General features: G+C 45.0%; 1 protein-coding gene across 1 annotated transcript; it reads right to left on the reverse strand.

The window, feature by feature from the left end:
- Positions 1–289: 289 nt before the first annotated feature.
- On the reverse strand, positions 290–23,424 carry MDGA1 (MAM domain containing glycosylphosphatidylinositol anchor 1). Its single transcript, XM_044675298.1, has 11 exons — positions 23,376–23,424; positions 21,839–21,978; positions 18,098–18,272; positions 16,074–16,270; positions 15,037–15,169; positions 14,329–14,598; positions 10,054–10,383; positions 7,359–7,655; positions 4,738–5,016; positions 2,436–2,587; positions 290–487 (listed from the first exon to the last, which is right to left on the reverse strand). The coding sequence occupies exons 1-11, from the start codon at positions 23,422–23,424 to the stop codon at positions 290–292; spliced, it is 2,220 nt and encodes a 739-aa protein (XP_044531233.1).
- Between the last annotated feature and the right edge of the window lie 847 nt (positions 23,425–24,271).

Genomic DNA, 24,271 nt, shown 5'->3' on the forward strand with positions numbered 1-24,271 from the left:
TATATATATATATATATATATGAACTGCAGAGCTGATCAAAAAGACTAGCTAGCCAGTCTAATTCTGTTCTGTTCCCAGAGACAAGAAGCTTGGGAACCAGTTTGGGAAGGATCTGGGGAGGATGCTGGGAAGGTGTTTTCTGCAGAGAAAGAGACTCTCTAAGGAGAGTGGTGAGTCTTCAAATAAAGCAGAGGAAATGGAGTAGCCCTGAGACTTCCATGAGGTTGAGGGGAAGTAGTGCTTTGGGACAAAAAAAAGGAATCTCCTCCTACCCCCTTTTCCCCATGCTCAATCCCCCAGCCACCTACGCTCCATGTATCGGATAATGCGGGCAGCCATGTCTCCAGCCCCAAAGGTGGTGATGGGTGTGAGTCGGACCTCATAGCTATGGGGCACCTTCAGGTCGGTCAGTATGTACTCAAGCAACTGCCCCTTCTCCACTCGGCGAACTGGGATTGGCTTCGTTACAGACGTCCTAAGGCTCAGCTGAGGACAGAGGCAGTAGGGTCCCCATCAATGATGGGCTCTTGAGTCCTTTCTTCCCTTCCCTCCCCCTACCCACACTGGCCCCCATTCTCCAAGAATGCCCTCAATGGCATGGTGTTATAGAGAGAGCGCCCAAGGTTTCCTATACCACCCTTATTTTTGCTCATCTTTGTGTATGGAAATGTTTACTGATGAATAAATTAATAACAAAAATTTTAAATTTTTAAAAAATAAAGCATGGAAAAATTAGCTCTTGTAGAAAAGGAAATAAAAACTAAAATTGCAGAACCAACTGAACAAGACTGTCACTAACCACTAGGGAACAAAAGGAGTTCTGAACTAAAAATCTTGAGAACTAAGTTTGAATTTAAGCTCTACCCTGAACAAGCAGTGTGACATTAGGTAAAACACTTCAGATCTGTGGGACTCTATGTCTTCCCCTGTCTAAAGGGGATTAGCCCTGACTTGGACCAGCTCATTGAACTGTCGTAAGACAGTAAGTGCACATAGTTCTATGCAAATATTCATCTTCTTACTTGATTTTGATTATCTTGTAACCCTAAAGTCTAAGAGGTAAGATAATAGATTTTGAGCTGGAAGGGACCTTAGAAACCATTGAGTCCTACCTTCTTATTTTATAGATGAGGAAACTGAGGCATAGTTAAGTGACTTTCCCAGAGTCACATAATTAGCAAATGTCTGAGGCAGAACTTGAACTCATTTCTTCCTGACTCCAAGTACAGTGCCTTATCCACCATGCCATGATATGGGAGAGAATGTGGTAGGTATGATCCCCTGCCTCTGAAATCTTAAAGACTAAAGACAGGCTCTCCATTCTTCAGATGACCATAAGCTCTTTGCCATGTGGAAAAAGGCTGGTGTACTCTCCCACAGACACACATCACTGATCTTTCCAAGTTCTTAGATTAATGACCAGCCCAGGCCAGGCTTATCATTTCTATTAGGCACAACTGAGGGAGTACAGGATGGGATGAAACATACCAGGGTCCCCAGAGCTTGTGCCATTTTCCCTACTCTGAAAAAGCATCTACGAACCTCAGGAGACACATGTTGGTTTATCCCACTATTCTTTGGTCAGTCTGTCCCATACATCTACACATCCCCAATCCCATGAACTCCTTCAGTGCCCCAAGAATCAGGGAGCACAGTCTTCTTCCTCATTCGACCCCTTTTTTCCTTTTAAGATGGGATCTGTGATTTTGACATAGAGAACTTCCAAAGAGAAAACTCCCCAAACCAATGGAGATCAGTGCTCAATCAATAAATGGAGAGGCAGTATGGTGTCATATAGTGTATAGCACAGCACACTATATACTTTTTAAAAAATCCTCACCTTCCATCTTGGAATCAATACTGTGTATGAGGGTTCCAAGGCAGAAGAGCGATAAGGGCTAGGCAATGGGGGTTAAGTGACTTGCCCAGGGTCACACAGCTAGAAGTGTCTGAGGTCAGATTTGAATCCAGGACCTCCCATCTCTGGGCCTGGCTCTCAATCTACTAAGCCACCCAGCTGCCCCCACATGCTATATACTTGGAGATGGATCCAAGAAGACCTAGGTTCAAATCCTATCTCTGATAATATCTGTTTGATCTTTGGCAAGTTACTTCTAAGCCTCAGTTCCTTTATCTGTGAATGAAAGTATTGGACTTGATGACCTTTAAGATCCTTTCCTACTCTGAATCTGTTATCTTATGATGAGAATAAGCCTTAAGGAATTTCTTTGGGACTCTGCAAGATGGTGACTTGCCCAGGGTCACATAAGCCAGTATGTGTCAGAGGTGGGATTCACCCAAGTTCTTAACAAGGATTCTGGGGAGAGCTACCTTCACTTCCTAGTCTCACATCCTCCTGGAATGAGGACATTCTTTCCCATCCTCATTACACCCCTTGCCTCCACCTCTGCTAGCCTGTATGTCTCCAGCCCACCTGGCGGACGTCCAGCCGGTAGCTGAGGACAGGATCCACGGCGTCCGGCTCCTTCTGTGTCCACTGAAGCACGTAGGAGTAGTTCTTGGACAGCTTGTGGCTGCGGGTGGGGTTGGGGGTGTCGTAGTAAAACTCCGGGCTGTAGGCTTTGGCTGAGAGGGCGGGTGTGTGGAAGGGGGTTTGGAGCCAAGGGGGACAGGGAAGGACAGGATAGAGATAGAGGAGGAAAGGGAGGAGTTGGGTGAGACAGAGAGGTAAGAGAGGGGACAGATGTAGGATACAGAATGAAGAGAGAAGAAAGTTGGGAAGGCAAAGAAGAGAGGAGATAGTTGCAGAGGGATCCAGAGGAGTGAGGAGAAAGGAAATAGTCAAGGGGGATCAAGAGGGAAGAAGGGGAAATGATTAAGAAGAACCCAGAGAGGGAAGGAGAAGAAGGGAGAAATGAGGGAGGGGAGTTGTGGGGAAACAGAGATGGGATATTAGGTAGAAACAAGGGATGGAGAGAGGGAGGGAGAGACAGAAAAGGGAGTAAAGGAGATAGGGAAGAGTATGGGGAGAAGAGGGAAGGGGGAGGGAGGCGGGAAATGTCACAGGGGCCCTCTGGCTGGTGAAGGGTAGGGAGGGGAAGGGATGAGGAAGGTGACCAGTGACCTGAGGCCCCAATCCTTCAGCCACTCAGGGTGTTAGACACCCTGGTAGGTTGTGGGGGTTGGGTGGGGAATGGTGAAGGAAAATATTCCCCCAACTGCTGGAGGTGGTGACCAGATAAGGGGTGGAGCGGGGAGCTATAGGAATCTGGGAGTGTGAGGGTGGGCACACTAGGTGCCTTTCCAAAGAGTTTAATGACAGTTGGGCATAATGTCATTGTGGCACATTCAATCTTCTTGCATGGAAGATAGAACCCAGGAGTCTGGCATACCCCACCCAAACCCTGTCATTCTCAATTTTTACAACCCCAAGGATATCACTTCCCTCCCTCCCCCGACCCTCTATGCTTCCCACAACCCAGCAACCCACGGGTCCCCAGTTCTGTTGAAACCCAGGCTAGCAGCCCACAGTCAGCACCCAACCTGGCTTGCCAAGGGTTGGTCAGAAGATTGAGAAGAAAAGAAGAAAGAAAAAGGGATCAGGGCGACAGGAAGAGGGGCTGGGGAGGAAAGGGAAGACTAGGTAAAAAAGGAAGGGATCTCTGGGAACAAGGGGGGAGAAGGAAAGGGTCTGTGGAGAGAATGTAGGAGAGACAGGAAGAGGCTGGAGGGGCACTAAGGTAAGGAACAGGCCGAGGTAACACTGGGGAAAGGAGGGTTACCGTGCTCTGAGAAGCAGGATAGAGATGAAGGAACAGAGAGGGCAAAGGGCTATGAGGGATCTCTGCAGTAGAAGATAGGGATGGAGGAATTCTGGGGAGAAGGGAGGGGTTGGAGGAGCACTAGAGGAAAGAAGGAGGTTGAACTGAGAGGGGCGGCATCCGGGAGACACGAGGGAGATGGGGAGACATCTCTAGGATAAGGAAGAGAACTGGAGAGCGCTCGGCAGAGGCTGACAAGGGAGAACTGGTAGACACTTAAAGGGAAGGGAAAGGACAAGGGAAGGAAAGGGTTGGGTGTACTGGGGAGGGGCTGGGGCACACTGGGGAGAGAGGATGAGACTAGAGATCCTAGGGATGGGGCTGGAGCATATTACGAGGTGTGGGGAAGGAGTTGGGGAACATTGGAGGGGACTAGAGAGATTTTGTGAATAGAGTATCCTTTATTACGAAGTAAAACGATGTACAAGCTTAGCGTTTGTTGACTGACAGACCAATGAAGCGTCTGCATTGGACTGGAGAATAGCCTGCTAGAGGCTACTTTTGCTGCTCATGTCTGGAGCTCAAACCCTCGGTATTTGTCCTGCAGCAGCAGGAAGGCTTCCACGTAGAGAAATAAAAAAAGGAGGAGGTGGTAAGAAGGGCTCTGGGCCCGCCTTCTCCCGCCAAGGTCCCAGGCACGGAGAAAGGTGCGGATGGAGGGGGAGGCAGGGTAAACAAGGGGCTGAGATGAGCAAAGGACCTCTTGGATTATGTGGGGGGAGTGACAGGGACAGATAAGGTTCAGAAATAGGGGCCTGGGCCGAGAGACGAGCTGGGCATAGATATCAGGACTGGGCTGAGATGAGGAGGGGCCAGACTTGAGGACCTTGGTCGAGGGCTAGCAACAAGACCTTGTGGCAGTCCTTTGCCAAGAAGAAACAGCCCAGGCTGAGAGAAGGGCGGACCAGGGAGGAGGGAACCGTTTGGGGAAGGAGGACAGGTGAGTCCACTCACCGGAAACCTGGAAGAGGCAGGAGGCGGCGCCCACGTCGTTGGAGATGGTGCACTCATAGCTGCCGCTGCTGTCGCGGGTGAGGGGGTCGAGGCGCAGCTCCGCGTGGTCCGGGGCTTCATTGGGGGGAGCGGGCGGCGTGGGCAGGAGGTGCCCATTGAAGCGCCACACAGCGGAGGCGATGCGCAGTGGGCTACCTCGAAGCAGGGTGCAGCGGAGCAATACAGGTCGGCCCAGGGCCTGGCGCACGTCCTGGTTGGTTGGTTCCACCACGGGAGGGACTGCGGGGAAAACCAGGTAGGAGGGGTACACCAAGGGGTCAGCAAGACTCCTCCTCCCCTCCTCCTACTCCTCCCTTTCCCCAAGCGGAAAACCAGAGGGCATTGGTATAGGGTAAGGGTTTCCTTTAGGAGGAACTACACAGGCTACACAGAGTGGAATCAGGGGCACCTTGAGGGCAAGTGACAGGACAATTGAGCACTCATATACTCAAATTCATGTATACAGATGAGAGAGAGAGAGAGAGAGAAAGAGAGAGAGAGAGAGGAAGAGAGAGAGAGAGAGGAAGAAAGAGAGGAAGAAAGAGAGGAAGAAAGAGAGGAAGAGAGGGAAGGAGAGAAGAGAACATGAGCAAGAAAGAAAATACAAAGGGGAAGCTGTGTGGCCAGGCCAGGAGATGAGAGGTCCTGGATTCAAATCTGTCCTCAGACACTTCCTAGCTGTGTGACCCCGGACAAGGCACTTAACCCCAATTGCCTAGCCCTTACTGCTCTTCTGCCTTGGAACCAATACTCAGTACTGATTCTAAGACAGAAAGGAAGGGTTAAAAAATGGTATATACAAAGTCAGGGATAAACAGAAAAACTCTCAAAAAACATATACACAGCTTCAAGGCACCTTCAGAATTAAAGGACTTTAGCGCTGAGGAGAAAAAACTTTAAAGTCCATCTAGTCTAAGCTGTACCTCAATATCTACGTTATCTCTAAAAAGTGGTCCTGCTGCCTTCTCTTGAAGATCATGGGTAAGATGGTGACTTTATTATCTACAGTACTTTAAAAGAAAAAACTGCTCTACACAATGGAGATTTTCCAGTTTCATATACAATCCTCTCCTGTTCCAAAATGCATTTTGAAATGTTCATTTTAGTTGGTGTTTGTTGAGTTCAGAATAAAAATAAAATAAAATGGAAATGGACAAGACAAGAAGAAATCCACTATTTCTTCTATTGGGTAGCTCCATTTTGTGGAAACTTTTCTATACAGAAAGCCTAAAACTTCATTTCTGCAAAATCCATCTATTTTGTCTCATTCGGTTCCCAGACTAAGCAGAAACAAGTGTTATCCCCATCCATGTAACAGCCCTTCATATACTGAAAATGCAACCATTATCCCATAAGTCTTTTCATATTCAAACTAAACAGCCCTATTTCCTTTAACTTATCTTAATATGGACTTTCACCATTCTGGTTGCCCTCTTTTGAATACTCCCTAGTTTATTAGGGTCTGTCCTAAGAGGTACCCAGAAATGAATGGAATACTTCAGTTGTGGGTTGACCTGGGCAGAGTACATTGGGACTTGTTGCCTCTCATGTTTCATATACTGTCTCAATACAGCATAAAATTGCAGCAGCTTTTTGGGAAGTCATATGATGCTGTTGACTTATTGATCTTTTACATTTCACCCAAAACCCAGATCTTTTTTCAAATGAACTGTTCACTCATCAGACCTCTCCAATTTTGTAATTGGGTTGATTTTTTGAGCACGAGCATAAGAATTTACATTTATCCCTTTAAGATTTTCTTAAAAGATTTGACCCAATTGCAAACATACCCTGCTATGCACTTGTACACACATATCTCATAAGCCTGCACAGATGCTCATGTGCATACATAGGCTTCCTCTTAAATATACATATCTCACACCTCTCCCCATTTACATCTACTAACACCCTCCTAGAGTTCAGGATAAGGCTTCCCTCACTGTAATTGATGCTTTTGACTGGCTGACAAGCCTCCAGGGACAGAAAAAAAAACACTCTTTTCCAACCATTCCCCCTGCCTAGAGGACTTCCTCCTATAGCTCTACCCAGGATCCATGCTGAATTTCCTAAGAATGCCTAGTGTACATGAGGATTTTAGATTAAGTAGATTGGATTTTAGGTCCTTGATAGCAGGAATTCTCTGACCTTTATCTTTGTATTCCCAGCACCTAGAACAGTGCTTGGCAAATAATAGATGTTTAGTAGTCAGTTGACAAACATTTATTAAGCCATTATTGGGTGCCAGGCATTGTACTAAGCATGATTGATTGATTGGGGATAGAGGTACATAGACTAGTGGTATCAGGGCTGGGATGTCTCTGGGACTTGGTGTTGGGCTTCTGGTACTGAGGACATTTATGCTTTGTCAAACTGGGTTGTTGGCTGAAAAGTGGAGGGGAGGTCATGGAAGAGTTATTGATGGAGAGGTGTTGGCAGTTGAGTTCTAGGAGCCAGGCAGATTGACAACAGCACTCTCCTGGCAAGGCGGCTGAGTTATGTTGTTGAATAAGAAAGTTTGGGGTGGGGGGATGTTGGAAGTATGTTTAGTGGGTGTTTTGAAGATGCTTCCAGGAAACACTCACATTGCACATTGAGCTGCACCTGGGCCTCACGAGACCTAACATTAAAGCCGTTGTACCGAGCGGTCTGACAGCGGTAGGTCCCACTCATCTCCCGGCTCACTCGTTCCACCCGTAGCTTTCCGTCTGGTGTCTCTTCCATGATAGCTCCAGAGGGCAGCAGGCCAGCCTCCTTGTCCACTCGGGACCACAGCACGGGGGGCCTGGGCTTCCCCCGAACTTCACACTGGAGCTCCACAGAGGACCCCTCACGAACCATCACCACTGACCTGCCCTTAGGGACGCTGATTGTGGGGGGCACTGCAAAGGTGGATGGGGAGGATCAGAGAGAGAGCTTCCTTCATCATCCTTCCATCCATTATTTCCCAAGACATCCTCTGCCCTATAAGCTAACCTTTACCTGTTGCTTTAAGACTTTCTTTTCTTTTTCAAACCCTTACCTTCTGTCTTTGTATCCATTCTAAGGCAGAAGAGTGGCAAGAACTAGGCAATAGAGGCTAAGTGACTTGCCCAGGGCCACACAGCTGGGAAGTGTCTAGGCTACATTTGAACCTGGGTTCTTCTGTCTCCTGGTCTGCTCCTCCATCCACTGTGCTACCTAGCTGCTCCTGCTTTAAGATGTTCAAAGTGCTTTACATAAATTATCTCACTTGATTTTCACAATAACTCTGTGAAAGAGGTATTGTTATTGTCATTAACAGTCTTTCCATTTTACAGATGAGGAAACAAGCTGAGAGATTATGGCTCTTGTTCTGGTCTAATTAGTGCTCAAAGTAAGATTCAAATTTAGGTCTTGCTGACTCCAAAGTCCAGTGAACTATCCATTCCACCAAGCTGATCTTCTCATTGTCCCTGCAACAGTAGAGGATACATGCAATAGTGTCCTGCCTGGAATACCTCCCACTGCCCTCCATCTATCCGGATCTTCTCTGTTTCTCGAGGTCCAAATCAAGTCCTATGCCATTCAAGAAGCCATTCCTGACAGTAGCAGAACACAAGTATCTCTTCTGAAGTGCGCAGTTTATGCGGTGTTCCTCTCTACCAAGAGGCAGTGTTGTATAGTGGATGGAGAGCTGTTCTTAAAGCCAGGAAGACCTGAGTTTGAGTCCTGCCTCTGACACATCGGTTATGTGACCCTGGGCAAGTCACTTAACACCTCAGTTTTCTAGTCACCTCTGGGACACTATGAGTTGTGGAGAAAGTAGAGGGAGTTTCCTCACCTGGGAATTCTTTATATTAGTGAAATCACAGGTCCAGTCTCTATCTCCATCATTTCCATTGGCTGGAATGCTCATCCATTGGAGCAAGGAGTTTAAAGGTAAAAGATACTTTGGGCTTCTTTGTTTTAAAGCATTTAAAAAACAGGAGACTCTCAGAGATTTTTTGTTGTTCACTCATTACAGTGGTGTACAACTCTTTGTGACTCCATTGGGGTTTTCTTAGCAAAAATACTTGAGTGGTGTGCCATTTATTTCCTTCTTTAGATCATTTTACAGAGGTGGAAACAGATTTAAGTGACTTGCCCAGAGTCACACACACACACACACACACACACACACACACACACACACACACACACACACCAGTAAGTGTCTGAGGCTGAATTTGAACTCATGTCTTCCTGACTGCAGGTCCTACCGCTGCACCACCTAGCTACTCTCAAAGAGAGATATTGTATTGCCACAGAAAGAATACAAGAGGTGCAGTCAGCAGATCTAAGTCACATTCCTGGTATTGGTTAGAGAGTTGACCTTTGAGCCAAGAAGATCTGGCTTCAGGTTATGCTATCTACTGGCTATAGGACCTTAAACAAGTCATTTAACACTTTTTGTGCTTGAGGTAAATCTCTAAAATAAACTGCAGAAAGGGTGCTGATGTGCATGGTTAAAGTTCCCCCATCTGGAAGTTTCCAATATCTATATCAAGGTGATCTTGTAAAAATTACTTAACCTCCTTGGGTCTCAGTTTCTCTATTTGTAAATAAGATGTTGGACTAAATGACCTCTTAGATTCCTTCCAGTCCCAAATCTGAGGCTAAATCAAGATCACACACAGATAGAAAGTAATAGAACTAGGACTCAAGCTTCATCCCAATTCTTTTTCTTGAGGAAACTGATGGGGATTAGAGAGGGGGAAAGGAAGCATCTCCATTATCCTCTTCTTCTCTCTACCCCCTCCTTCTTTTCTTTTTTAATCTCTATCCTCACATGAAAATGTATAACAATAATTAAAAGATTTTGGAAATTTTGGGTTTACTGGAATTTAGAGATATAAATCTGAATGACATTCATTCTTGAAAACAAAATTCTGTTACTCTAAAAAAAACTTAAAAGAACAAAAATGAAATCTTGAATTTCTGAGGAATCAGATGATGCCTATGGAAAGACTGATAAGGAAATTTCTTTACCTAGGCTCAGGATGGCAGATTTGGTTAAGAGCAGCAAGTTAAATGATTCCCCCTCCCCCAAACCCTTCCCTTGAGTGATTCCCTCATTCTCCTTCCTCTAGGGTAAACGTCCTCTCTACCAAGCATGTGACCCTCCCTCCTCCTTTCACTAAGTTATATCCCAATTTTCTTTCCTCAAGGTACCTGTCCAACCTCATTTTTCCAGTCATCCTCCCATCCTTCCCTTGGGTAAATCCTTTCCTCATCCTCCCTCTCTTTGGGTGCCCCCTATTTCACCAGCTGGATCCTAACCTGTCTCAGAAGAGATGTTGACCTCAACACTGAGGTCTGGCACAGGTGCACCCTGAAAGGAGGCGACACAGAGGTAGGTGCCATAGTCACTGAAGCGCAAGTCAATGAGCTCCAGGCTGCTGGTGACGGCAGGCAGTTCAGGGTCATTGCGAGTCACCAGCAGTCGGTCAGATACCCGGGCAAGCTTGCCATTCTTGAACCACTGGTACGACACCTTCTCCTGAGGCACAGCATCCACATGGCAGGAGAGCTTCAGGTCCTGACCCAGCTGAATACTCTCACTCTCCTTGATCACATCTGGCGTGATTTGGAAGGTGGCGTTTCTCATTGCTGAAAAGACAATAGAGGTAATGCATGGGACAAATTCCAGAGAGATATTGCATTTCCCCAGAGCCAAAGATCCTATAAGTAGGAACCTGTACTCATCACCCTGAGAGCTTTCCCTGGACAACAGGCACTAGGTCTCTCTGTCTCTGTCTCTGTCTCTCTTTCTCTTTCTCACTTTGACTCTTCCTGCCTCTTTTTCTCTTTCTATCTCGGTGTCTCTCTGTGTCCCTGTCTCTCTTTCATGCTCTCTCTCTCACACACACACACTCTTGCTTTTTTCCTCTCTTTGTCTCTCCTTTTCTCTCTTCCTGCCTCCTTTTCTCTTTTTATCTCTGCCTCTTTCTCTGTCTCTTTTAAAAACAAACAAATAAACAAAACAAAACAAACAAAAAACATCTTACCTTCCATCTTAGAAATCAGTACAAGTATTGGTTACAAGACATAAGAGAGATAAAGGCTAGGCAATGGAGGCTAAGTGATTTGCTCAAGGTCACACAGCTAGGAAGTATCTGAGGCAAGATTTGAACTCAGGTCCTCTCATCTCCAGGCCTGGCTCTCTATACACTGAGCATCTAGCTGTCCTACTGGTTCTCTCTATCTTGACTATAGCAGGGACTGTGTTTCTCTCATCAAATTGTTAACTCATAGAAGAAAGGGATTCTAAATGTTCTATCACTGCCCCTTGGAGGCAATGTTGCACTATGGAGAGACCACTGGCTCCAGGGTTCGAGGACCTTGGTTCAAATCCCTCCTCTACAATGAATTAACTATTTTCAGCAATGCAAGGATCCAAGACGACTCCAGGAGACTCATGAGAAAAAAGGCAATCCAGCACCATAGAAGGAACCGAGAGAGTCTGAATGCAGATTGAAGAATGCCATTATTCACTTTATCTCTTCCATGAGTTTTTCTCTAGTGTAAATAATATATCTTCTTTCCCAAAATGATGAACATGGAAATATATATATATATATATATACATATATATTGTATGATAACACATGTACAATCTATATCATATTATCTGCCTTCTTGGGAAAGAGGAGGAGGGGGAAGGAAGGAGGGAGAGAACACAGATTGCAAAATGTCTGAAAACTTTTAAAAATTGAATTGACATGTTAAAAAAAATCCCACCTCTAATGCTGTTTGTATGATTTTAGACAAATCTAGCTATCCTGGGCCTCAGTTTCCTCATCTGTAAAAATGAGGAGGTTGAAATATATCCTCTGAGGTCTTTTCCAAATCTCTATGGATGATGCCATGACTTTCTCCTTGTACAGAAACCACCACATAGCTCTTTTTGAAAACTGTTCTGCTTAAAAAAAATTTTTTTATGTCTGAAACAAAAGGATCTGCCTCTTTAAAACATTAAAAGCATGTTTGAAGGATGCTGGGAGTCTGCTTAGAGTTGTTAATGGATGACCTTAAGTATTTGATGTAAATTAAGATTTTAAACTAACCCAGGCTTCAAAGAGAAAGAGAAATGAGCCAGGTACAAGAAAAAAGAACTCATCCGATTGGGAAATAGACAGTAACAGGGAAGTCATGGGGAAATGTAGCATGTTCCTAACTGTGATCATCCTTTCTGTTTCTGATCCCAAAAGGGCCAGTTTCTTTCGAGACAGGAAGGGACTGTGTAGTTGATAGAGCTGGACCTCATCTAGTAAAAGGAGAGAAAGCCTTTGCCATCAGGATCCTCTTAGTTAAAACTGGCTGCAGAAGGGAGACTGTGATATCGATTTACTACCAAGTGCCAAGAAGCCATCTACAAGCCCCAAACTCAAGGCACTGAAAGAGAGAAGAAAAGTAAAAGATTTGTCTTTAAAGGGGCAATTAGGGAGCTCAGTCGATAGAGGACCAGGTCTGGAGCTAGGAGGACCTAAGTTCAAATGTGACCTCAGTCACTTTCTAGCTAAGTGATCTTGAAAAAATCACTTATCATTGTTTGTCTATCTCTTGTTTTTATGTCTTAGCGTTGCTTATAAGACACAAAGCAAGGGTTTAAAAAAAAAGATTTGTCTTTAAAGCAGAGAAAATTGGGATTAGGTTATGCAATTGTTTATAAAAAACGAAATTTCGTGAGGGACATCTATGAGTGCTCGACAGTATCCAAATATTTGTATTTCATTAAATCTTGCTCTCTTTATAGTATAATAATTACCCAATTAAATAATGATTTAAGTTTAGAAAGTACTTTCCTCACATTTGTTCATTTGAATGCTTTGTTTTGCTTTAATAGAATTATCTTCTCATGAGAGGTAACCCTACAATCGTGGTTAGAGAATAAAGTCAGGAAGATCTGGATTCAAACGCTACCTTTGACTTGTACCTAGCCATAGAACTCTGGACAAGACACTTCAACTAGTTCAGAGGTGGTTAAACTCAAACAGAAACAGACCATTGTGGCTACATATTGTCTTAGAAAAGCAAGAGATTAACATGATCTATGTTGTATAGTAGGGCAACTACATGGCTCAGTGAATAGAGTGCTAAACCTGGAGTTGGGAAGACCTGAGTTCCAATATGGCTTCAGACACTAGCTGTGTGACCTTGGGCAAGTCATTTAATCTCTGTTTGCCTTAATCCAGTGGAGAAGGAAATGGTAAACCACTTTAGTATCTTCAATATCCTTATTGGTTTCAAACTCCTACCTTCTGTCTTATTATCAATCCTAAAACAGAAGAGCAGCAAGGGCTAAGCAATTGGGGTTAAGTGACTTGTTCAGGGTCACACACAAAGGAAGCATCCAAGGACAGATTTGAACCCAGGTCCTCCAGATCCCAGGCCTGATGCTCTAGCTACTGTGCTAACTAGCTGCCCCTATTCCAGTATCTTTGCCAAGAAAACCAGAGATGTACATGACTGAACAATATGTTGTATCATATTTTCATTATAGCAAACATTTCTCAATTACATTTAAAAAAAAAACCTCTTACTTTCCATCTTAGAACCATTACTGTGTATTGATTCTAAGGCAGAAGAACAGTAACTAGGCAATGGAGATTAAATAACTTGTCCAGGGTCACACAGGAAGCATCATCCAAGAACAGATTTGAACTCAAGACCTCCCATCTCCAGGCATGGATCTCTATCCACTGAGCCACAAAACTGCTCCTTTAATTACATCTTAATTGAATTTCAGTAGCACTCAGAACTTTGCTGTCTGAATTGAGCTATAAGTTTGACACTTCTGGCTCTAGACTAAATAAATCTCTAAGACAATAAGCTGCAAAGAAGGTACTGACCTGCATTGTTAGAGGAAGAGTCTGGGAAAGGTAATTGGGGAAGTAGGAGCACCAGTGACTTGCTTGGTGGAGGTGAGGTTAGGAATCAACTCAACTGATAACTACCCAAATTGCAGGTAGATTACTACAGGGAAGGCGGAGGGAAATGGCATTTGTTGATATTTAATAGACGTGCTATTGACAGGAGATCAAGTGGCATGTGAGAGGAGCCAATTTTAAAGAAGGAACGGAGAGGGTAGAGACAAAGTCAGGGAGAGAATTTGAGGGGCAGGAAGCATGGCAGCTGGCCATACGAAGACAAGTTAGATGGGAGCAGAGTTAGTTAGACCAGAAAGCTAAGGGGGTTTCTTAGTTTAGGATATGATTCCCAAGCTCTGAACCTCATCAGTTCTCTGTTCAAAGGATCACTGCACTGAAGCTGACAATAATAGAGATTGAGTCTCTATAATCACCCCGGGAGCTTCCTGGGGCCGGTGTATCCCCATCATACTGAGAGATCCCTGAGGATAAGGGCTGTGTGTCCCTATCAGACACACAAGGGAGTTCCTTAAGGATAGGGGCTGTGTGTCCCTATCAGACTGGGAGCCCCCCTCCCTGAGGGTAGGGACTGTCTGTCCTCCCACCAGATTCTTCCTCTGGTTTTCCTCCCCAAGACCCCAACTGGGTCCCCTTGTGCCCACCCCTGGTGGAAGCAGTCACTTACATCTAACTAGCAGGTTGACAGTCTTCTTAGCCGGGTTGCCCACATTATTAATGGCTGTGCAATTGTAGTAGCCGGAGTCTTGAGCTCGAACAGACGGGATGGTGAGGGTGCCTCCCTGGGCCCTGCTGCCTAGCGGCAAAGGACCTGGACCATGGGACCACAGCACCTGGGGCGGGGGATCACCCCCAGTCAGGAAGCAGTGCACTGTCACATTCTCCCCAGGGTTCACCACCAATGTCTCATTCACTGACAGCTTCAGGGCAGGAGGTGCTGGAAAAGGCAGGAGGAAGAAGGTAATCGAATGGTTATGGGGATTTGGGAAGGGGGAGGAAGGAAATGGAGAGGAGAGGAGGCCTGAGAGACACTGGAGGAGAGAGAAGGGAGTTAGAGGATACCTGGGTGGAGGAAAGAGGTCAGGGAGATACTGCCGAAGAAGGGAAGGAATTGGGGAACACCTTGAGAAGGAGACAGGGCTGAATCTGAGAAATCTAGGCAAGAGGGGAGGGGAATGGAGGATATCGAGGGGGGAGGAGAAGGGCCTAAAGTTCACCAAAGGGTAGCAGAAGAGGGGGAAACTAGAGAAAAGGCACTCGGGGGAAACGGGGGAGAACTGTGGTAAGGTAGGTACGAGTTCAGTTGGGCAGTTCCTCTGGGAACAATGGACTTGCTTAATGAACTGGGAAATCATGTCACACCTTGATGTCCTACCTGTGGTATTGGTGAGGCGGAAGGTGATGGCCTTGTCAGGAATGCCACACACATTCCGAACAGACACCTGGCAGGTGTAGCTGGCATAGTCCTGGGGCCGCAGATTCTTCAGCTTTAGAACCTTGGTTTCCCCCTGGGGAGGGATCATGGATATGGGGTAGTGACAGCATCCATTGGTGTCCACTTCAGGACCTGGGGCAGACTGGACTGGGCAAACAATCTAGGAGCTTTTACTCTGATCTGAATCCCTACCTTCCATACTTCCCCAATCCTCAAGTCATCCTCAAGAGGCCCTAGCCCAGGGTAAAATGCCATACTCACCATCCCTTCTACAGGATTTCCTCCTTTTCCCCAAAACAAGGCTCTCACCCCACCAACCCTCCACCCCTGGAGCCATTCCCTGGCTCTGAGGCTGCCCTGGAGCACACTCTCCCTCTGTGGAATAAATAGATGGACACACCAGTCCCCTGCCAATCCTTTAATTCAGTGGTTCCCAAACTTTTTTGGCCTACTGCCCCCTTTCCAGAAAAAATATTACTTAGTGCCCCTAGGAATTAATTTTTTAAAAATTTAATAGCAATTAATAGGAAAGATGGCACCTGTGGCCATCACCCCCTCCCTGGATTGCTGCAGCACCCACCAGGGGGCGGTGGTGCCCACTTTGGGAATCACTGCTTTAATTTTATAACAACATCAGAAGCAAAAGCAAGATCTGGATTTTTCTGTCTCTGTCCCCACCCTCTGCCATCCCACCCTTCCACCTCCAGCCCCCATCCTTGCCCCCACATACATCACATAAACAATCTAAAAGCCAGACCACACTCAGAATTTCTGGGAGGTCTAAAACCTTAGGTCACTGCTGCTCCTCTGCCCAACACTGGGCGACCTTCCAAAGGCAAAAGAAGGCAGCCTTCCCCTGTCCCCATTATGACTCTGTTAGCATCTTCTCTCTTCCTCGCCTTTGTCTCTATATAGCACCTCATCCTAGAGAGCTGTGTGTAAGTGGTAGGCATGGGGAGCTGGCTATCCCTGCTGACCTGAGTGTAGAGAGGTTCGTAGATGTCAACCCCATCATCCTGGCTGTGGGACAGGGTGCTGGAGCCCCTCTTCCAGATGAATCGGGCTGGTGGGTTGGAGTTGACGGTGCATCGAAGAAACACTGTCTTCTCCTGGTAGAAGCTACCCCGAACATCACTCACTGTCTGATGCACTGTCAAGACTGGTTCATCCAAGTCTGGAAGATCAGGACCCCCAAGGGGCTGTCATGTCAGGAAACTCTGGGGTGAGCTTAAGTACCAGCTACCGGCCCCCTGAGGGAGAAGGGCTGAGCCAACCTCACTGGTCACTCCTGTCAGGGAAGTGGCACTTATTGCACCCCAGGAGAACTGAGACTAAACTCCCCACCGCCCTCCAAGCTTCCCTGCCTGGATTTTGATCACTTGAGCTGAAATCTTCTCTTCCGTGTTAAATTTCCTCAGCACATTCTGGATCTCTTCTTTGCCCCTTCTTCTATCTTGAATCGAATTTATTTGTGTATATGTTGTATTTACCCAATTAGTCTGTAATCTCCATTAGGGCAGGGAGTGAATCATTTTTCATCTATGTCTCTCCTCCCTAGTTCCTACTATAACTTTTGACACACAAGTAGGTGCTTAAACAACATTGAATTAAAAAAAAAACCCTTACCTTTCACCTTAGAACCAATGCTATGCATTGATTCCAAGGCAGAAGAACAATAAGAGCTAGGCAATTGGGATTAAGTGACTTGCCCAGGGTCACACAGCTAGGAAGTGTTTGAGGTCACATTTAAACCCAGAACCTCTCCTCTCTAGGCCTGGCTCTCAATCCACTGAGCTACCCAGCTGCTCCCAACAATATTGAATTTAGATGAATTGAAGGTAAGGGTCTGGATCTGATGAATTCTTAAGATGCTCCCAGGATTCTGGACAGACCTGCCATCCAACTCCTTTCCCAGCCTTCATTTATCATCTAGCCATCCCTACCCAAGGTACCGAACAATACTTCAAAAATCTCTACCCCAATATGGCACTTCTCAAAGCCATGGTCCCCCCCCCACAACCCACTCCCCCCATCTTGAGGAGGGGCAGTTACCAAGTCCATGAGCAGAGTAGGTGTGGGTCTCTGTGAGTCCCCAGTTGCTCTGGCCAAGCCCCCCTCCAGTTCCACCAGCATCATGGGCCCCCTCAACCTCAGGGTCTTGGCAGAGGCCAAAGACTACAGGGTTCTCTCCTGGCCCATACCCCCCCACCCTGGCATAGAGGGAGGCAATGGGAATACGTGTAGGCTAACACTGGGGATGTAGGCTCCGTCCTGTGATTTGTGCCCTAGATCCCTTCTCTGTAAGGACCCTAAACCTCAGAGAAGAAAATTCAACTCATCCCTTTCAGCCTGAGCTGCCTTCTTCTCTGGAGCCCAGTGCTAGGTAGGTGTAAACAGACACAAAAGACAGGTATTGGCAAGCAAGTCCCTGTGGGCATGGGGGTGGGTGGCTAGAACAACCTGTGGAGGGCTGACACCTGGCAGTAGGAGCAAGCTCAGGATTTGGCAAGGGTGGGGAGTGCAGGGTGGAGGTCAGAGAGGAGGAGACTTCTATCACCCTTTGGTAAATTCTTTGGTATGACCCTTTGGTAAATTCTTCCCATCCTTCCTTTCTTCCTTCCTCCCTCCCTCTCTCCTTTCTTTCTTTTTCTTTTTCCCTTCTTCTTCTTTCCTTCCTTCCTTCCTTCCTTCCTTCTTTCCTTCTTTCCTTCTTTCCTTCTTTCCTTCTTTCCTTCCTTCCTTCCTTCCTTCCTTCCTTCTTTCCTTTCTCTTTCTTTCCTTTCCTTTCCTTTCTCTTCCTATACTTCACCATCTTTTGTCTGTATGGCAATCTGGCAATACCTCCAAAGTACCAGTGAGCACTTAGGGACCCCAAGGGTGCTACCTATCTTGTCCCCTTAGCAATGTGGGAGGAGGCTGCTGCGGAGGACCTGGGATGAGGGCAGCCAGTAGAGCTGGGAGAGGGCAAGTCGGGGAGCAGGCATCTGCCTCCCAGACTTACATTGCACATCTACTCGGATGGACTTGATCGCAGGGACCCCAACCCCATTCTCAGCTTTACAGTAGTAACGGCCACCCTGGGTTCGAGCAATTCGCTCAATTCTAAGTGTCTCATTAAACACCGATGTCTCCTGGAACTTGTCTGAGGCACTCCCAGCTGTCTTGGTCCACCGAACCTGAGGGAGAGGAGAGGATCAGATTCAGGGTGAAGGTCAGACTGTGGTCATATGTGGTCATCCAGCAGCACTACCCATCCCAACTATACCTTTCATTCTGTTTACACATGTAGTCAGCGACACACACACATATTCAGGGGATCATAAATTTTGAGTTGGAAGGAACCTCAGAGATGATCTAACCCAACCTCCTAAATTTTACAGATTATTAAACTGAAATTCAGACGTCCAAGGACTCATCAGTGGTAAGTGCCTAGGTACACAGACCAATGAAAAAAATTACCTGTACGAGTCAACAAGGGTTTATGAACCCATTACCATATGCTAGGCTAAGACCACTGAGCTTAGAGTCAAGAATACTAATTTCCATGAGTCCAAATCTGGCCTCAGATACTTACTAGTTGTGTCACCCTGGACAAATCACAACTTTGCTTGCCTCAGTTTCCTCATCTATAAAATGAGCTGGAGAAAGAAATTGTAAACCACTCCAGTATCTTTGCCAAGAAAACTCCAAATGGGGCCATGAAGAGTTGGACACAACTACAATGACTTAACAAAACATCAACAGTGTGCTGTGGTCACTCCTGTCTGGGAAGGGGCACTAATTGTACCTCAGAGAAATAGACCAACCTCATTCCCATTCCTAAGCTGCCCCCCCACCCCGGATTTTGATCCCCTGAGCTGAAATCTTAGACATATAAAGAAATATAAATATAAAAAGACATATGAAATCTTTCCCAATCCCCTTTACTCTTAGTCCCCTCCCCCATCACTATCTTATTTTTATTTGTATTTGTTTTTTTTTAAAAAAACTCTTACCTTCTATCTTAATATCATTTCTTTTTTTTAAACCCTTACCTTCCATCTTAGAGTCAATACTGTGTATTAGCTCCAAGGCAGAAGAGTGGTAAGGGCTAGGCAATGGGGGTCGAGTGACTTGCCCAGGGTCACACAGCTGGGAAGTGTCTGAGGCCAGATTTGAACGGAGGACCTCCCATCTCTAGGCCTGACTCTCAATCCATTGAGCTACCCAGCTGCCCTCCTTAATATCATTTCTAAGAGAGAAGAGCAGTAAGGGCTAGGCAAACAGGGTTAATTGACTTGCCCAGGGTCACACAGCTAGGAAAAGTTTCAGGCTAGGTTTCCAGGTCCTTCTGACTCCAGATCTGGTGCTCCATCTACTACCTACCTACCCTTATACGTGTTCTTAATATATTTATAATTATACTTATTTCCCCATTAGAATGTAAGGCCCTTGTCAGTACAAATTTCAACTTTAAAAAATTTCTGTATCTCTAGCACCTAGCATAGAGCCTGACACATAGAAGACACTTAATAAATACTTCCAGACTGACTGATTGATTCATACAGATTCACATACAATCAAATCATTTAAAAGGATACGTGGGTTATTAAGTATGTTCAAGGTACAATACTAGTGCTTTGGCTTTGAGAAACTAAGTCAGTTTCTGCCCTCACAGAATTTACAATCTAAATGTGGAGATCAAACACACGCACGCACACGCACACATCCTCAGTCAGACTGGGCTTTAGGAATAGCACTGGCTTCTGTGTGGAGAGGAGATTGGAGTAAGGAGAGATGTGAGAGAGAGAAACCAATAAAGAAGCTGTTGGAAAAGCTAGTTCAGAGGTGAGAAGAACACGATGAGCTAGCTGGTGTGTGGGTGAGTTAAGAAAAAAAGACAGATTGCAAGATGTGTTGGTAAAAATGATCAAATTTGATGATGGATTACCCATGTGCTATGAGTGAGATGCTGCAGATGACACACAGAGTTTGCTAACCTGGATGACCAGAAACATGTTGTGCCACAGACAAAAAGAGAGAAGTTCAAAAGAAGAGTGAGCTTAGGGGAGCAAGATAATGTAACGAGCTCTGTGAATGAGATTATAACCATAAATACATACCTGCAGTAGCCTGTGTGACTGACTTTTCCCACCAAAATAAAATGATTTCCTCTCACATCCACTGCCTCAGGACATAGAACCTATCTTTAGGGAAGCCTGTAGCACCCACAGATGATCTGGGGGGCAGGGGGCAAGAACCCTAGAAGTGGGGAATTTTCTCACCAGCACCGTTGTAACTGGTGATGTGGGTCAAAGCTGGTTCCAAGTTCAGAAAGGGAAAAGATGGGGTTTTGCACAGCCTCAGAGGTCAATTTTGAGAAGGGACTGAGTGACGATTTGATGAGTGAAGGAAATGGAAGACTTGGAGATAAGTCATGCAAATGATTATCACAGGGAGGATAGGATGTGATCCATCTTTTCATCCAGTGATTGGTTGATCACACATCCCTTTAGAAGCATGCCATTGACCTTTGGAGTGGGCACCCCCATTTTGGAGACCTCTAGAGTTGTCGATCAGGAACCACAGAAAATTTTTCAAAAGAGAATGATATGATCAAAGCGGTATTTTGGAAAGATTAATATGGGAGATTAAGGTATTTGGAAGAAAGATTAGAAGGAATTAGACTGAATTAGAAGGATTAGACTGGAGGCTAGGAGACCATTTCCATAGTCCAGGCCATAGGGGATGAGGGGCACTGGGATTGGAAATAAGCCAGGTGGAGAAAAAAAGAACTCTTCTTTTAATAAATAACAAAGAACTTAAAATTATATTACAGATTAAGCATGTGGAAAATGTAGCATGACCAGTACCATGATCTTCTTTCCAACTGATCATGGAAGTGAACAGTGGACAAACTAGAAACATTAAGAAAAAAATGATTAAGTTAGAGTGGAAGGGATGAAACCAAGAGAAAGAAGGAAGGATGAGTCCTAAATTGATGGAAGGGATGTTGGATGAAAGAAATACTGTGGTCAGGACACATATAAAAACATGTACTAACATGGATGAACAGATACACACATATCCATGAACATACAGATAGGGGTTCACCTAGGCTTTCTGAGGCCAAGGCAAGCACTCTCTGTTGTGGAGAATGTGAGCTCTTTGAGAACAGAGACTATCTCAACTTTCTATGTATATACCCAACCTGTAGCATTCAAGTCCTTCATGGCCTAATCCCCTCCTGCCTTACCAGTTGTTCTTCTTACACCTTAGACACTACCACATACTCTTTCTTTAAAAACTCTTACTTTCTGTCTTAGAATTGATACTGTTCCAAGGCAGAAGAGTGGTAAGACTAATGCAGGGAGGGTTAAGTGACTTGCCCAGGGTCATAGCTGAGGTCAGATCTGAACCCAGGACCTCCCATCTCTAGGCTTGGCTTTCAATCTACTGAGCCACCTAGCTGCTGCCTTCTTTTCCAGTTCTATCAATCAATCTGTTTCCAAATCTACGAGAAACAGAGATGGAGAATTAAGTCTGAGAAAAGACTACAAGTAGTAAGGGTGTGGATGATATCATTCATAATACCTGACATTAACAGGATGCTTTACAGTTTACAAAACACTTTACATAAATTTTCTCTTTTAAACCTTAAAAGAGCCCTGATCAAAGAACTAATTGGAATGAGGGTGAGAAACAGGGACACTGAGTGAGCAGAGGCTTCTGATCCAGCCCACAGTAAAGAAGGAGGCATTACCTGGGGTCGGGGATGCCCAGTGACAAGGCACTGCAAAACCAGGGTATCTCCCTCACGGATAGTGTAGACACGTTCACTGATGTTGTCCTCTTTCACTACACATGCTTGGCCTGCGTGGACAATCTGAGCCTGAGCTGGAGCTGAGGAAAAAGAAGGAAGGGAATATTAGAGAAAAGGAGGAGGAGAAAGGGGGAAATGTGAGCAGGTAAAGGAAGAAGGATGTGTCGGGGAACAAATCCAAGACACAGAATAACACGTAAACAGTAGAGGTCTGGCTGGAATCATGGGACTCTCCCGCCTCAAACTCTCCCAGGGCCCAGCTTCCCAAGAAAAAAAGGATATTTTAAAAAAACTCTTCTACATTGAACACAATAACAGCAATATTGGATAATGATTATCTGTGAAAACTTGACTACTCTCAGCAAAGCAATGATCTGAGACAATCCTGAGAGACTTACGATGGGGAATGCTCTTCACTTCCAGAGAAAGAACTGTTGGAGTCACCTTTCACATCAATGTAGTTAAGCTTTTATTTGGGGGTCTTGGTTATGTATGACTTTGCTCTTATAACAAAGACCTATATAGAAAGGTGTTTTGCAGGATAATAAAAGTGAAATAAAATTTAAAACTTTTCTACATGCCCCAACCCCAATTCAGATTGTGATTAGACGATTCCCTCTCTTCCCTACAACAAATTAAGTCAATACAAATTTATTAAGACTCACTATTGGTGAGGTACTATGTTTTATATAAGAAAGGGGGGTGGGGGTGGGAGAAGATAGCTCCTCCCTTGAGGAGCTTACATTCCAATGAGGGAAGAAACATAAAAAGCAGCCGAAAAGGAAAAAGTAGAAGGGAGGTGCCAGAGCATGGGTGGCAAAGTCCAGAGAATGAGAATTGGTTAAGTGGGCACTTCCTCAAAAGTAGAGGCTCTCTATGAGAGAAGGGGGCTTCAGGGTTAATAGGAGAAGGCAGCTGAGTTACTATGTCAAAGTCTGAGAATAAAGGATGGCTGGTCTGAGCCCTTCCTTAAAATGGAAGTTTTAAGAAGAATTGTCTTTTATCCTACATCTCTGCCAACCCTACTGATTGAGATTTGTCACTATGGTAGTTCCCCTATTCCTTATTGGGATAGGGAAGGGAGGATGGGACAGTGGATACCCTACACTCCCTGGAGACAGGATCTGTGTCTCTTCCATCCAACAAAGAGCACTTGAATGTAGGAGCTGTGGTTCCTTCATCATATTGGGAGCTTTGTGAGGGCAGCAACTATGAATCAATCAATAAGGATTTATTAAGCACCTACTATGTGCTAGGCACTGTGCCACATATTAGGAATATAATACAAAGAATGAAATAATCTCTACACACGAAGAGCTCACTTTTAAATGGAGGGGAGACAATACATATATAAACATTTTATTAGAACATATACATACATAATATATGTATCTATACACAGCATAAATGTAAAATGAATAAATAAAAAATATACAAAGTAGTTTGTGATGAAGAACACTGCAAAAAAAAATTATACCATTCACCAAGAATTCCTCCTTTTTCCCCTCTTTCTTATCCCATGTCATTGGGACAATTCCCCTTCCACCACCATCCCCAGTTCTGGCCCCCCCAGTATCTTGTATCTTCTCCTTCATGCTAATCTATAAATAAAGAACTGGTCTTTCTCTTTCCTTGCCAAAAGCACCTCTTTTACATATTCTCTCTTCTCTCTCTTTTTTAACCTTTCCTTTCCATCTTAGAGTTAATACTAAATAATGGTTCCAAGGCAGAAGAGCCATAAGGGCTAGGCAATTGGAGTTAAATGACTTGCCCAGGGTCACAAAGCTAGGAAGTTTCTGAGGCCAAATTTGAACTGAGGATCTTCTCCCATCTCTAGACTTGGCTCTCAATCCACTGAGTCACCTAGTTGCCTCCTTCATATATTCTTGATTCCACCCTCTCTAACTTCTTCTATAGATTGTTCTCTTTATTTTCCAAACTCCTTTTTATCTTCATTCTCTCCTTATCTTCTAGCTCTTTCACTGATGTCAACAAACAGGCCAATCCCTTAAAAAGAAATCCACTTGATCCTATCATCCTTTATCTCTTTTTCTGAATAAACTCCTTGAGAAAGCAATCAACACTGAGTGCCACTTCCTCTCCTCTAGCTCTCTTCTAACTCTCCAGTAGTCTGGGCTCTAACTTCATCATTCAAATGAAACTACTTTTTTCCCCCCAAAGTTACCAATAATCTCTTGATTGCAGAATTTAATGGCCTTTTCTCAACCTTTACCTTTCTCGACTTCTCTCACATTTGATTTATTGATCACTTCTAGATTCGTTCTTCTCAAAGTTTTCATGACATTGCTCTCTTCTGAGTTTGTTTTTGTTTTTGTTCTTTGGTCTGACTGTTCCTTTGTTGATTCTTCATTA

Source organism: Gracilinanus agilis, chromosome 4 (assembly GCF_016433145.1).
Source record: "Gracilinanus agilis isolate LMUSP501 chromosome 4, AgileGrace, whole genome shotgun sequence".
NCBI lineage: Eukaryota > Metazoa > Chordata > Mammalia > Didelphimorphia > Didelphidae > Gracilinanus > Gracilinanus agilis.

Excerpts from the sequence above, each read along its gene's own strand:
- MDGA1 (XM_044675298.1), bottom strand. The coding sequence starts at position 23,424 with ATGACATGGGATAAGAAAGAGGGGAAAAAGGAGGAATTCTTGGTGAAT. Across the intron at positions 14,599-15,036 it reads CCGCCTCACCAATACCACAG|CACCTCCTGCCCTGAAGCTG; the intron begins GTAGGACATCAA and ends TGCCTTTTCCAG. Across the intron at positions 7,656-10,053 it reads CAACATCTCTTCTGAGACAG|TGCCCCCCACAATCAGCGTC; the intron begins GTTAGGATCCAG and ends CCACCTTTGCAG.